We start from the raw sequence: 13,676 nt of genomic DNA on the forward strand, positions 1-13,676 counted from the left end.
CACGTTGCTGTGGCTCTGGCATGGGCCAGCGACTACAGTTCTGATTAAACCCCTAGCCTGGGAAACTCCATATGCCATGGAGGCAGCCCTAAAAAAATAAAAAGACAATACATAAATAAATAAATAAGATTCTATGCTAACAGAAAAGGGGTCATATTATCACTTATATTTATTTTGTTTCAAAGGACTAAATTATTTTTAAAAAGATTTAATCACACTTTTGCTTGTGTTCTTTCCTCTCTTGTTCAGAGAAACACCTCCTAATGCTCAGATGGGGGTTTGGATTTCCATGGGTATTATATTCATCTTTGTGAGTTTGCCTCTCCCTTCCCATGAACCCCAAAGGGCATGGAAAAATGGCATCACATTGATAAAACGTGATGCCTTCCAAGACATTCTTTAAATGGCCTATGTGCAAATATGGTCAAAATGAATAATTCAGGCCAATTGGAGTGAACAGATGCTTGGGGTAAAACTGGCTGGCTTTGCAAAGTGGTTCTCTTTATAAACTAGCAACATTACTTTACGACGTGTCTGGGTGACAGGCCAAATTCTTAAGTGATTTAAGTGTATGTATTTAGTATTTTCCAGAACTTTTACTTTTAGAACTAACTTATAGGATGGAACAGCTTGGCCATGCTGTGCCTTGTCACATTGCCTTAGCAGAGTCACTGGCAAAAATATCATAAATTTCTCCAGTAGACACCTAATTTCCCCAAAACTTCACTCGTTTCTAGCTACCCCATTGTTCATACATTGATACAGTAAGACAGTTTTCAAGAGGACATTGGATGAGGAAAGAGGATGATAAAAAAAGAAAAGAAAAGATGAAGATTCAGTGGGAATTTTAATGATGCTTTGTTGTGTTTGCTACAGAGAAAATATTTGTAGAGACACACATATGCATAAAGATCCATCCCTTATCAAAATGGTGAAAAGGCTACTAACTGAATGCCGTCTAGCCTTTTTGGGCTGCCTTGACTTTCTCCCTGCACCCTCTAGAGCACCCTAATTCCCCTCACCCACCCCCATCCCCTGCTAATAGTGTTTATTTTTCTTAAAGATGTTGGTGAGGTCAGGAAAAGGATATGTATTGTACATTACACAGAGAAAATTTTAGAAAACCACTTACAGCAAAACAAAATGATCCCTGTCCATTAAGGAAAAACTCTGTCTTCAATAGCCCAAATTTCTCACCTGCTTTTTCCATCTCAGAGACTTCTCTTCTGTGCCCCCTTCCCCTCCCCCTTTTACCTCTTCCTTCTTCTAAAGGGGAGCATAAAAGCAAGTGAGAGCTTAGTTACCTTCCCATGGGGCATATGAATTGTACATTAAAACCGGGATAAAAACTTAAGAGAAGAAGCTCTGCCGGTGGAATTTTGGTCAGAATGAATAATGGAAAGACTCGAGTATTGGAGCCAAAGAGAGCTGGAACTGATTCCCAGTTCTGTCATTTAGAAACTGACTGTCTTGGGCAAGTTACTTGTCTTCTCTGAGTCACAGTTTCTTCATTTATAAAACTGAAATAGTAATACCTGCCTCATAATCATTTGAGAATTAACTGAAATTATGTGCATAAAAAAACTAGTACAATATCTAATGCATAGTTGACATTCTGTAAATATTATCTTACTTTATGATAAGGGGCAAGCCATGAGGCTTTCCCAGTATTTTCATGTGTTGCGCGAGCCAGTTTAGGGGAAGTAAGTTTGATTGCACTGATTTTTTTCCAATCTATCTTCTTAAGTATTTTTGCTGTTTGCAACTTCCTGATACCAAGGCAAATGAGAAACTAAAACTAAAACAGGAGATCCTCCGTGAACAAGAAATCAGAACCAATAAAGCAGAGTGGGTGAACAAGAAATCAGAACCAATAAAGCAGAGTGGGGAATTATTTCACCCATGTGCTGATTAAAACCTAATGAAATAATTTTACTGGATTCCTTGTGTTCTCTAGAGCCACTTTCTCTGTTGGATGTTGCTGATCAAGTGATAAATTGTGTTTCTTCAAGCTTCATTTTCTGTGTTGGTCATTCTGTTTGGGGCCAACACATTCTTGTGTCACGTGTTAATATCACTGTCTTAGGATCTGTCAAAATGAAGAATAACTTCCTTTTCTGTGCCAGATCGGATTTGATAGCCCTAATTACAAAGATTCAGATCTTTCTTGGCATCAAAATATAGGAACTGGACACAAATCTCACAACTCTTTTGTCCCTTGTCAAACGCAACACCCACGGAGTGTTTCGGTGTTACCAGCATGGCTGTCCTTGCTCTGTCTGAAATCAAGTGTCTGCTGTGGCCTGCAGGGTCCAGACTCAGATCAGGTGCTACTTCCTCTGTGATTGGGAGCCAATGCTAAAAAGCCTCAAATCCAGAGTGAGGTCATCCTTCAGGAAATGAAGACGGTCCTAAGACTTTTGAAAATAATCTTTTTTCTATCTAGATTGTAGACCCGGGGTAAAACTGACTCATGCCTTTCCCCAAGGTAAAAACTCCTTTGGCTTCTGCCCAGAGTGAGATCTTATCAGCCCTTTCTCCTGGTTCAGGAAAACTGTTGGCCATGTTTTTTATGAAAGATATTTATAACATAGAAAGACAGTCAAATAGATAGATAATACCTATATAGATATGTATATCTATATAAAATAAGAACGTGAACCCAATAGCTATGAAAAAAAAAAAAAAAGCATCAAGTGAAATCTGAGAAATTTCATCCCAGGGAGAATGTACAGATATACCAACTGGAAGACAATAGCCTTGGGTTGCATTCTTGGCTTGACAGTTATGGCCACAATTTATCAGTACTCCAGTCCTATAGTGAAGAAGATTGGATACCTGGTAGGTTACAAGAATTTTACCCCTTTCTCTTTAAAGGTTTCCCTGATAATCCTTTTATTCACTATTGAATTACTTCTTCTGTAGGGTCCTTAACCTTAGCGCCATGGACACTCAAAAAATCTGGCATATCACTATAGCTCAAGTAAAATATAAATCACAACTATAAGTAAATGATAAATTATTTCAATAAAATTAATTTTGCCTGTAATAGTAAGAATTTTATTTTTTCCTTTTACAATTGTTCTCTGGGAGGAGGTCTACCGGCTTCAAAGAACAGACAAAGGGATCCACGTCACTGAAAAGAGTCCCTAAGGTAGTGGAAAGAGGTCTTTTTACAATACCTGCAGTTTCACTAATCTAGTTTTCACAGGTCTTGGTTCTCTTCTCTGTGATCTCACCACCATGCCTGTTGGTTTTTGCCATATGTGTCTATGATGTACTGTAATTGTGCATCTTCCTTGGGCAGAGCATTGCTTTCAGTAACAGTGTAATTCAGAATGGAAAATTTATGCATATTTATTTCAACATTTACTGAATAAATCCTATGTGCTAATTACTGTGCTGGCCAAAGGGATACCAGTTCAAAGGAAAAGTCACTGCTTATTATCAACCTAAAATCTAAGAAGTAAGTGTGTGTGTGTGTGTGTGTGTGTGTACTAACTTCTTGATTTATGTTTCCCCTGCAGATCTTGGAGGCATCTGAGGTTTCATGGGGACTTTCCAGCATTCCAGACTGCTGCCCTGCAATGAAGCTCTGAGTCACGGTCTTTGGGTCTAAGGTACTGGCTACAATGTGGAACCCCAGCACAGCCAACCTGACTAACCTTCTCTCTAAGCAGAAGCCCAAAATGCGTCTGGCCTGAAATCAGAGCAAGCACTACAGAAAGACTTCTTTGTTAATGGAAAGAGGAAAGGAGAAAAGGGTTTCCAACAAATTGCAGCAGTGTTTCCATCATTCTAAAGAGCCCACCTTCCTTATAAACCAAGCTGTTCTATCTAGTGACTCCCATTCTAGCCTTTTGCCAGAAACAGAGCACGCCAATCCTGGTGAAAAAATAAAGACAAACCATCAGAAAAACAGACCTGGAACTGTGATACTCTCAAAACGGTCCATCAGGAGGATTATGTCAGAAAGCCAGCCCAGCCCCCCTGTGATCCCATCCCGCAGGCCTGGGTTCCGGGTGTGCTATATCTGTGGCCGAGAATTTGGGTCCCAATCACTTGGCATTCACGAGCCTCAGTGCTTAGAGAAGTGGCGTATTGAAAACAGCAAGTTGCCCAAGCACCTGAGGAGGCCAGAACCTTCCAAACCACCGCCTCTCAGGGGCAGTGGGTCCTACAATCTCCAGGCAGCAAACGAGGCAGCCTTCCAGAGTTCCCAAGCTCAGCTGCTACCCTGTGAATACTGTGGCCGCACGTTCTTGCCAGACCGGCTCCTTGTTCATCAGAGAAGCTGCAAGCCAAAGGGTGAGGGGCCCGGGGTAACAAACCCCAGTAGTTCTGATGATCTTGCTGGTCTCAAGAAAGCTTCTGGTGGCATCCCAAGCCGACCAAGGACCTTTATCTGCTATATTTGTGGTAGGGAATTTGGCACCCTGTCTCTTCCCATACATGAGCCCAAATGCCTGGAAAAGTGGAAAATTGAAAACAACCGGCTCCCCAGGGAGCTCCGCCGACCACTTCCACAGAAGCCTCAGCCCCCTCCAGCTGGGCAGTCCAACCAAGAAGGGCCAAGTCAAGCTCAGCTCGTGTCTTGCCCAAATTGTAGCCGGACCTTTGCCCCTGACCGCCTTCTGGTGCACCAGAGAAGTTGTAGAGCTCAACCTAGTGGCCCAAAAGTTCAGGATTTGACCTCAGAGAGTAAAGGTGGTCTAAAAGGGTCCCCTAAATCCAAACAGCAAAGGAACATGGCAGCACCCTCTGTGATTGATAAGGTAATTCATGCCACAGGAGATGCGTGGGATGGGCCTGGGAGTACATTTTAACTTCCCGGAGAATAAGAGAAAACTGTCCCCAGAATCAGCTGCCTCGACTCCTAGGATGGTTTCTTTCAATGTCTTGTTTCTGCCTCAATGCAGCCTTTTCAAATGGATCCCTTGTCAGACACCAGGGGCTATATTTCTGTTGGCAAATTAGATGTAAAAACATCCTCGCCTGGTGTATTCGTAGTCCTCTTCCATCCTGCTGCCTAAAAGAGAGATGGACTTCTTTCCTCTCTGATCCCTCATACCAATAATCCTTGGGAGAGACTGTTATTTGAAAATGAGTCAGTAATGCTGTGTCTACATTACCGAGATATAGTTCCCATTCCAACAGCCAATATTTATTACCGGTTTATTTTAGTCATCTACCTTAGGAATTCATTTTTGGCAATGCTGAGTTATGCTGAGTTTATGTTACTAAAATAGAATCTGTGTCAAAAACCCCAAATGACTTTAGCAGTAATTAAACACTGGAGCACTTGCAGAAATAAACATGCTCTAAAATGCAGCATGTTTTTCTTTTAATACTTAACATGGTTGTCATGTGTGGGGAATTAACCCCAGGGCAGACCCAAAGCCAGCTAGGTGTGTTCATGGATCTGGGAAGTGCTGAATTCCTGCTGCTGCTCTGTACCCCATGTTTGAGTCAGACACCAGGCTGTGGCCCCTGACATGGGCAATTGTAAAGGAGTATTATCCCAGGGGTCCCCAACGTGTAGAGTGAAGTATTGTTGGGCCTTTACCTAAGGTGTCATCAACAACTGGAAAGGGGAAGGACGCTTATGAGTGTGGCTACCTGCAAGACAGGGTGTGGTCCTTGTGCTTTGTCCTACCGTGAAGCCAGGTATGTGGTTGTACTGTCCTGTGTCACACATTATGGGATGTCAAACCGAGAAATAGGAGGTGGTCCGTTCTTTTCTCTATGGCATTCGACTTGAAATCTCCCACTTGCAGGGGTTCTTTAAATGAACTATTTTCAGGAAACTAAGGTTATCCAAGCTACTGTAAAACAAAACAAAACAAAACAAAACAAACAAACAAAATTAAACCAGAAGGAATGGAGAATGGGGAGCCATCCTTTATTTTTAATCCAATTTTTCTTCCTTACTTTTTTATTGAACTACTTTGGCAAGTATTGGGTACTTTTCCCTAACTTCCATATTTAAAATAAAATGATCTCTCACTTACTGGTTTAGAAGATTCTAGGACAATGATCCTAAAGCCAAAGAGTCAGACTAATGGGCATATTTTCCAATGAACTTGAAGAAAGAACAGCTAGTTTCTTTGCCGAATGAAAACCCAAACTTGTAAGTGTGGCATGGGCTTTAGGCCGGTCTCATAAACATGAACTGTTTTTCTCATCTTCTGGCTGTTGCTTTCCTTCCAAAATGTGTGGGGTCTGGATTCAGAGAGCGAAAGAATCTATGTCTCAGAGCCACAAATCAGAAACTCACTTAGCATGCTGACTTCCAGCCCTGTTTCCTGATTATATGCATGTACTTCAAATGTTCTCATTACAGATCTCGAGATAGGGAAGAATGTGGTCAGGAGTCTCGTGCTTGTTGTTGTAACACATACTTTGTGCTCCCAAGAGTGGAGCCAGCAGGCTGCGAATAGCATGTTCTCACTCAGTCACTACTGCTGAAAGAGGCTGGCCTGGGCCCCCAGCTTCACAAGAGGACACCTCCTGACTCAATCCTCTGGAGGAAAGAATGTCAGGAGGAGAGGCCCGTGGTGGCTGTCAATGACTGATGCGTTTAGATCCGAGTACAGGGAGAGTCCGTCAGAACAGGGGCATCTAGAGGACATGGCTGCGTCAGAGCAGAGCCGAGCCTGCTCTCGACCTGAAAAGGCGCGTGTCAGTGAGAAACTGGCACACACTGCCGTCAGATGTGCGCTGGCCCATTGGGGGACCACACAGGCTTTCATGGAGGGTATAGAAAGGTCATCCAACATAGGGTCCCTGTAGCTGCCAGATTTAGAACAAGCCTGGGTTCATTAAAATGGAGAAAACTCCTAGGCTTCTGAGTGGCCCAAGATCTCTTGCCCCTTTATTCCTTCCTTTGAAAAAACTTTTGCCACTGCATTGTGCTTTGGGCAGAAAGCATCTCCTGGATAGTGTAGTTTCCTCTTTGGGCTATAATTTGACCCTGTCTATCGCTGTTTTTCTTTCTTTGTGTCATCTAAGATTTAGATAGTGCAGTGAATCATTCATTTCCATAAAGATCCCTGCCTTGTGCATTATTAAATTTCAGAATTTCATCTGCCTGTGGCGAACCAGCTTTTGGCTGACTATGACACACATGCTTCTTTTTTCAATTCAGACGTTTGCTTCGTTTCTTCTTTTATCAGTTAGGACTGTTTTCCTCTGGCATCCTTGATCTGACTTCACATTAGAATCAGCAGGTTTGCCTGATCTTCTCAGGGTGCTCAATCCTGAGTAAACTCAGGTGAGAAAAATATTTTCAGCATCATGATCACAGAACTTGGAAACAATTCACTGCACTTGGGCAACAATGACTGTTTCACTGGCAGAGTGTTTCCCTCCGCCGGGAATGTTCCTCCTCCATCGACTGGCTCGGTTCTCCGATGACACAGATGCTCCTCTTCCCTTCAATCAAAACTAAAAAAATGCCACTGAGACCACCCTCTTCCAAGTCGGCAGTGGGTGCCTTTGCCAGCTCTGCTTTGCCCTCTAACCACTGGATGGGCTTGAATTGTCCTGTTGCTTCTCATCCAAAATGTAGCGCTGAATTCTCACTCCCTGATCTCACAATGAAGTTGTGAAGGATACCAAGAGTATGTATGAGGACTAAAACTCTCAGTGAAGATTTTTATTTAATAGGTGTGACTCCCTGGGGTGTTGGTCTTCCTTTATACAAGTGTCCTAGCAGCCTCGTAGTCCTCTTCTTTCCTCTAAAAGAAGGAAAGCCTTAAAGAGTAATACCCAATTTAATAGGATTTTAAAAGTCGTGTTCCAGACAAAATTTTGATGCATAGTATGGAAAAACATAGATCATCACTTTAAATTTTAATGTTGCATTTACTTAATGAGACCCTTTGATGTCTGCTTTAGCAAGCAATGTCCTAAGTGACACTAAAAGTACATGAAGAGAGGTCATTATTGCCCCTTATTTTAATGTGAGTGAATACATTTTAATATTTGTGAAAAATTACCCTTTTCTATAAGCTGATAGTGTTTCATTCTTTGACTTAAGGCCTTTCTGGCTAATTGGAACACAGATTGGCAAAGTTAAATATTACTACAACCCAAAATAAAGCCTTTGTTTAGTTCACTTTTATTAGTTACATAACATTTGGTGTTATTTTCTTAGTATTTTGCTTGTAACACGTGAAACACTGTTTCTAAAAATCCTGTAATATATTACAAAATAGGCATTATTTTCCTTTAGGGAATCTATCTCTTTTTTTTAAAGGTTAGTCTCCCTGAATATAGTTTTAAGCTACCTTTGACATCCTAGATGCTCAGGTTTGAGCTAAAAATCCCAGCGGACGCATCTCTAGCATCTGGTGCTGCCATCTGGTGTTTTCTTTGAATGTAATGTCTTCTACACTATCAAAAATGTTATTGCCTTTCTCTTTGTATTACCTCCAAATATATTTGAGAATGTCCCCTTGTAATACAGGCTCCGGTTGTTTCGGGCTACAGTTGTATGTTTGATTTAATATCATAAATGCTGTTCAGTGTCTCAGTATCTCATGCTCTAAAGGCAAACCTCTCAGTGGGAAAGTCACAAACAGAAAGATTCAGAAGGATAGGATGGCTGTTCTCACATTATCAGATGTTGTCTATGTATACGTGTGTATGTGTATCTACTGGGTGAAAGGTATTTGAAGTATATTAGGAGGTATGGAAGATGGAGTCCTAACTTTTATTGATTACCTTTATGATTAGTACTTTATATACACGTTCTCATTTGAATCTTCATAATATTATTGTAAGAAAGAGATTATTTCCTGCTTCCCAGGTGGGTGAACTGAGGCTAAACAATTAGCCCAGAGTCACAGAGCGGGTTCAGTAGTGGGTGTCAGAGCCACAGCTGTTTAATTCCAATGACCTACACCTTTTTATGTCACTAAAGAGAGAAGTATATGTGTGACACAAAAAGGATATGGCTACACTGACAGGCTTATGAGTGTTAATTAAGCAAGGTAAAGAGGACAGAAGTTTGTTTATTCAACAAATATTTATTGTTAAGCATTGGACTAAGTACTATATAGAGTTATTAAAAAAGACACATTTCTTGATCTCCTGGAATTATTAATCATATGGAAGAAAGGATATGAAACAAATGAAAATAAATATAAAATCTCAACTTGAGATGTAAAGTATCTAATGGCAGAGGTGGATGTTCAGATTCTTGGTTAGAGAAAACCTCTGGGGGAAGTGATATATCAGCTGAGATGTGAAAGGTATGAAAGTGTTAGCCGGGAGTCAGGATGTGGGGGGAAGAGAATGGCAGGCAGAGAAGATATTCTTGCCAAAGGCAGCATGTGTGCAGGCCTTGAGGTAAGGAGGATCTTAACATGGAGCTAAAAAGTCCACGTGTGTAGCCAGAGCCTAATGAAGGCGGGGACAGGCACACTAGATAAAGTGTGGAAACAGCACTGTTTCCTCCAGCTGCTCAGTGGACATAGGGAAATCAGTTATTTGGCTGTTGCAGGAATCCTGGAGAAAACAGATGGAAGCTTGGCCTAGGGTGTTAGTAGCAGAGATGAGATAAGATGTAGTGGGCAGAACCTGGTAATAGTTGGGATGTGGAAAGGGAAGGGAAGGAAGGTCAAGGGTGACCCTCAGATTTCTAGCTTGAACAACTTCTCTTGCTGTGCCACTTTTCTAACATGGGAAAGACTTGAGAAAAGGGTAGGTTTTCCAGGGTAAAGATCAATTATTCCATTCTGGAATATCGAATTCAAAATGCTTGTGAGTTATCTGAGTAGGTAAGTCAGGCCGAATATATCTCAAAAGAGGAACTGGCCTGGGATATACATTTGTGCATTGTTAATATATATTTTAAGTCATCAGAATGAATACAGAGCTAGAACATTAGACCTAGGGCTGAGCTCTGAGACATTACAGTATTTAGGGCTTAGAGGAGAAGGAGCTAGAATGAGTGACTGGAAACAGTGGGGAAACCACTAAAGAAGTATGGTGCCCTGGAAGCTGCAATAGAAAAAAATGTGAAGAATAAGAATGTGTGAAAACCACTGTGCAATGCACAGAGGTTGAGTAGGATAAAGGCCAAAAAAAACCCCATTGCTTTGGCAATGGGGATTTAGTTTGATAAACTAGAAAAGAACAAAGTCAGAATCATGGTTGGGGTGGGGGTAGAGCATACATATGGTAAAGATAGGATGTGTTTTGAGACGTTTGGCTTGGAGATTAGGAGAGAAATAACGGGTAAGCCAGAAATAGAGATGTTTGGTTAAGAGAGATTCCCTTAAAAACTGGAAGCTTATAGACTACATTTGAATATTTTACATTATAATCCACTAGAGAGAAAAGAAAGTTTAAAAAAAGCAGAAGAGGAATTCCCTGGTGGGCTACTGATTAAGGACAGCATTGTCACTGGCTCGGGGTACTGCTGTGGCTCAGATTTGATCCCTGAATTTCCAGATGCTATGGGTGCAGCCAAAAACAAAAACAAACAAAAGTGGTAAGTAAAGTGTAAAAGTGTAAGTGTAAAACCCGGAGGAGGAATGGGCACCAGGGGGATGGACTCCTGCCTGTGCAAAAGAGAGGGGTTTAATAGGAGAGGACGTTTCTCCCTTTCAGGAGGAGGCCAAATGCAGATGAAGGCAGCAAGTTTGTTGGTTGCTAGTTGGAAGAGGAAGGAATCTGTTAGCTTACGTTTTATATTTTATCAGTGAAAATATAAACTTAGCAGGCCTATCCAATGAGAGAGAAAGACATACCTAGAGAGAGAAAAAAGTGACTATTGACAGTCTACTTAGTCCTTTGTCTCTTGATGCCTTCATTTAAACTGAGTTTCTGAAGTCAAGATTAAGGCTTCTAGAACCATTTTCCTCTTTGATTCCCAAATACAAGAATGACTTGGAAATCTTTGGAGGTGGTAAAAAAAAAAAACGTTCAGTGTGATTCTTCTGGAGATTCTCACCTTTATAATCATCCTCAGTGGCCCTAGTCCACCTCTTCAGGCTCATTAGTGCTGATGTCATGGAAACCAGCCTTGACCTCACAAACCACCCCCTGATGATGCTGCTCACTGGGCCACTAATAGCCAGCACCATGGGCCACTTCTTCATCTTTCCTTGGTGCCAACCATGCCTGCATATCAGGGCTGCATTCTAGGATCCCACGGCTCTCAGGTGTACAGTGCACAACTTTAAGGTAACAGGACTGCTGTCTTCTGTAACTGTTGGCTCTAGAAGTGAACCCAGAAGAATCTGTGTGTATTGCAACATGTGAAATATGCATGTATTGGGGGGTTACACATTTTAGAGAAACAATTGATATATAGCTTTCTAATATAAAAACTTGAAGAATAATACTCATCTGTACAAATTACAATTTAACATGTTTATTTTTTAAAAAACCAACCTCAAATTATAATGATATATCACATGTGCATGGAGAGAGTTACAGCTACCTCTCCTAGTGCCCAAAGATGAAAGCAAAATAGGTGTCTTTGTATTGGTGCCCCAATATGTGGCTTTCTGCTTCTCTAAAAAGAAAAACACAGATTTTAACCTCTATGAGAGGAGAAGACCACATAAATTCAAGTGTTATTCAAGCCTAAAATGAACAGAACTACAACATGCTATACTCTCAAATAATTTATATAGCTTAAATGACTTCATGTGTCTTCTGAAGCCTTCTTCTCCATGTCACCCCTGTTTCCCTCCTTCCAGCCCCAAACACACAGGCAACCACATTTTCCAGTGATAGATACTTAGGAAATCTTTAAGTAATGACTGAACGGATACACATAGTTCTTAGAAATACAAATTCCAAAGTCAACAAGTTAAATCTCTCCCAAAATTCTTTGAAACTCCACCAAAGTCAGTGTAACACAACCTTGAAAAATTTCCTATTGAAACAAAAGTGATTGTCCTGTGAACAGAATTTCACCGGAGATGTGAGGACAAGTTCAGCTTTATGAGTAGACAGAATATTGAAACAATTTGACTTGGGACTCACCTTTTGCTTTCCCTTTATATTATGTAATTCATCTCCTTTTTACATCCATTGTCTCTTTCAAATGTTTACCAGTATCAGGCTGTCTTATAGGGAGAGAGAAGTTCTATAAAATGAAGAAGGGTTTAATAAATGGAGGAACTCGGTAAGTTTCCAATAATCCTGCTCGAAGCACCAACTCTGATGCCATGACCCTGTCATTTAAAGTCCACAAGCAGCTCATATATGGGCTACCTTCGGGTTTTTTGTTTTTGCTTTTTTGCTTTTTTTTTTTTTTTTTTTTTTTTTTTTGCTTTTTTAGGGCCGCACCTGTGGCATATGGATGTTCCCAGGCTAGGGGTCGAATTGGAGCTGTAGCTGCAGGCCTACACCACAGCCACAGCAACACCAGATCTGAGCTACCTCTTTGACTTAACACCGCAGCTCATGGCAATGCTGGATCCTTAACCCACTGAGCAAGGCCAGGGATCAAACCTGCAACCTCATGGTTCCTAGTCAGACTTGTTTCTGCTATACCACGACAGGACCTCCAGGGCTACCTTTGTTTAAGGATAAAGATATCACTGGTACCAACCTAGAGTTTCAGGAAGCTGGAGGCAGAGATAGAGAGAGGCGGGAGAAAGAGATTAGGACGAAAAACTCTGATAAGAAAAAAGAAAAGGTAAGAAGAAGATAAAGAAAACCAAACCTCCCTCCTAGGGTTAGAATTCTTTCTGTCCTATCCAAAATGATATCTTTCTTCTTTTCATTGGAAAACTTCTTTCCTGGGCCTTCCCCCAGAGCTGGGGACCCTTTAGCATACAGCTCATAGACAAACCAAGTATCGGAAATAACCCAGCTTCCAAGTTCCAGGTGAGATAGTGCCTATGCATTACTTTTTTTCTCTCTAACTATAGAAGCTAGAAAAACTGAGTGCATGCCACTGTTTTTAAGTTTTTCTTATCTCTTCCCCATTGCTTCATTTTACCCTGTGGCCCGGAAGCCATCTGACCATGAGAGTCAGGCCTGATGCCAAACTGAGGGGAATGGGAATCAGATACCAGGGACAACTTCTATCCATTTTCTTCAAGGAAAGTCATTCTTACAAGAATTTGCCAAGAGATTAAATCAATACCTCAAACACTTCACTTTCCAACCAATATCCTTCCAAGGGATGAGAAAAAAAAATTATCTCAAATATGAAAAGAAAAAAAAAATTCAGCTAAGAAATTGTATTCCTTTCATAAACAGAAGCTCTAATTTGGAATTCTTTGACTTGTATTTTTCAGCCTTGTATCTCACAATGAGCAAGTAAGTGAAATGCCAACCATATATTCAAAATATCAATTGTTTGTTTTAAAAAATCAGGTACATGAAAATATGTTTGTTAATAGCATTTCCAAATGAATGGCCAAGTCTTTCCTATTGTTAAAAGGAGCAAAACAAATTTCCAAATCACAAGTAGCAGACTCTCTAATAGTTGGCCAATAGACAGGCTGGATTGGAAAATTCCTTTACGTGGCATCCAGTGATTTCCAAAAACAATTTAATTTCAAACAACGATCCTTCCAGATGTGACATTTGGGTAGAATTGTTTGAAAACACCAGAAGTAAATGTGAAATACCAGTGGTTTTGAGACAATCAAACTCTGGGATTGTTGAGGTTTGATACTTAACTCCTATATATTAAAATG

General features: G+C 40.8%; 1 protein-coding gene across 9 annotated transcripts in view; it reads left to right on the forward strand.

Moving 5' to 3' along the window:
- LOC100525452 (zinc finger protein 474) overlaps positions 1–13,676 on the forward strand; it is a 150,354-nt gene that overhangs the window by 108,426 nt on the left and 28,252 nt on the right. For 5 of the 9 annotated variants that reach the window (XM_085014371.1, XM_021084681.2, XM_085014372.1 and 2 more), the window contains one exon: positions 3,528–4,775. In XM_085014371.1, coding sequence (XP_084870497.1) covers positions 3,741–4,775 — 1,035 coding nt within the window. In that variant the 5' untranslated portion in view covers positions 3,528–3,740. Of the gene's footprint in view, positions 1–3,527; positions 5,332–10,341; positions 10,502–13,676 lie in introns of those variants that run through there. The other 4 variants (XR_014838638.1, XR_014838637.1, XM_085014373.1 and 1 more) reach the window with 2 other exon arrangements.

Source organism: Sus scrofa, chromosome 2 (assembly GCF_054392235.1).
Source record: "Sus scrofa isolate SSC_HxYL_T2T_F1_AM1 chromosome 2, Sscrofa_HxYL_maternal_Yorkshire_Landrace_v2.0, whole genome shotgun sequence".
Lineage (NCBI taxonomy): Eukaryota > Metazoa > Chordata > Mammalia > Artiodactyla > Suidae > Sus > Sus scrofa.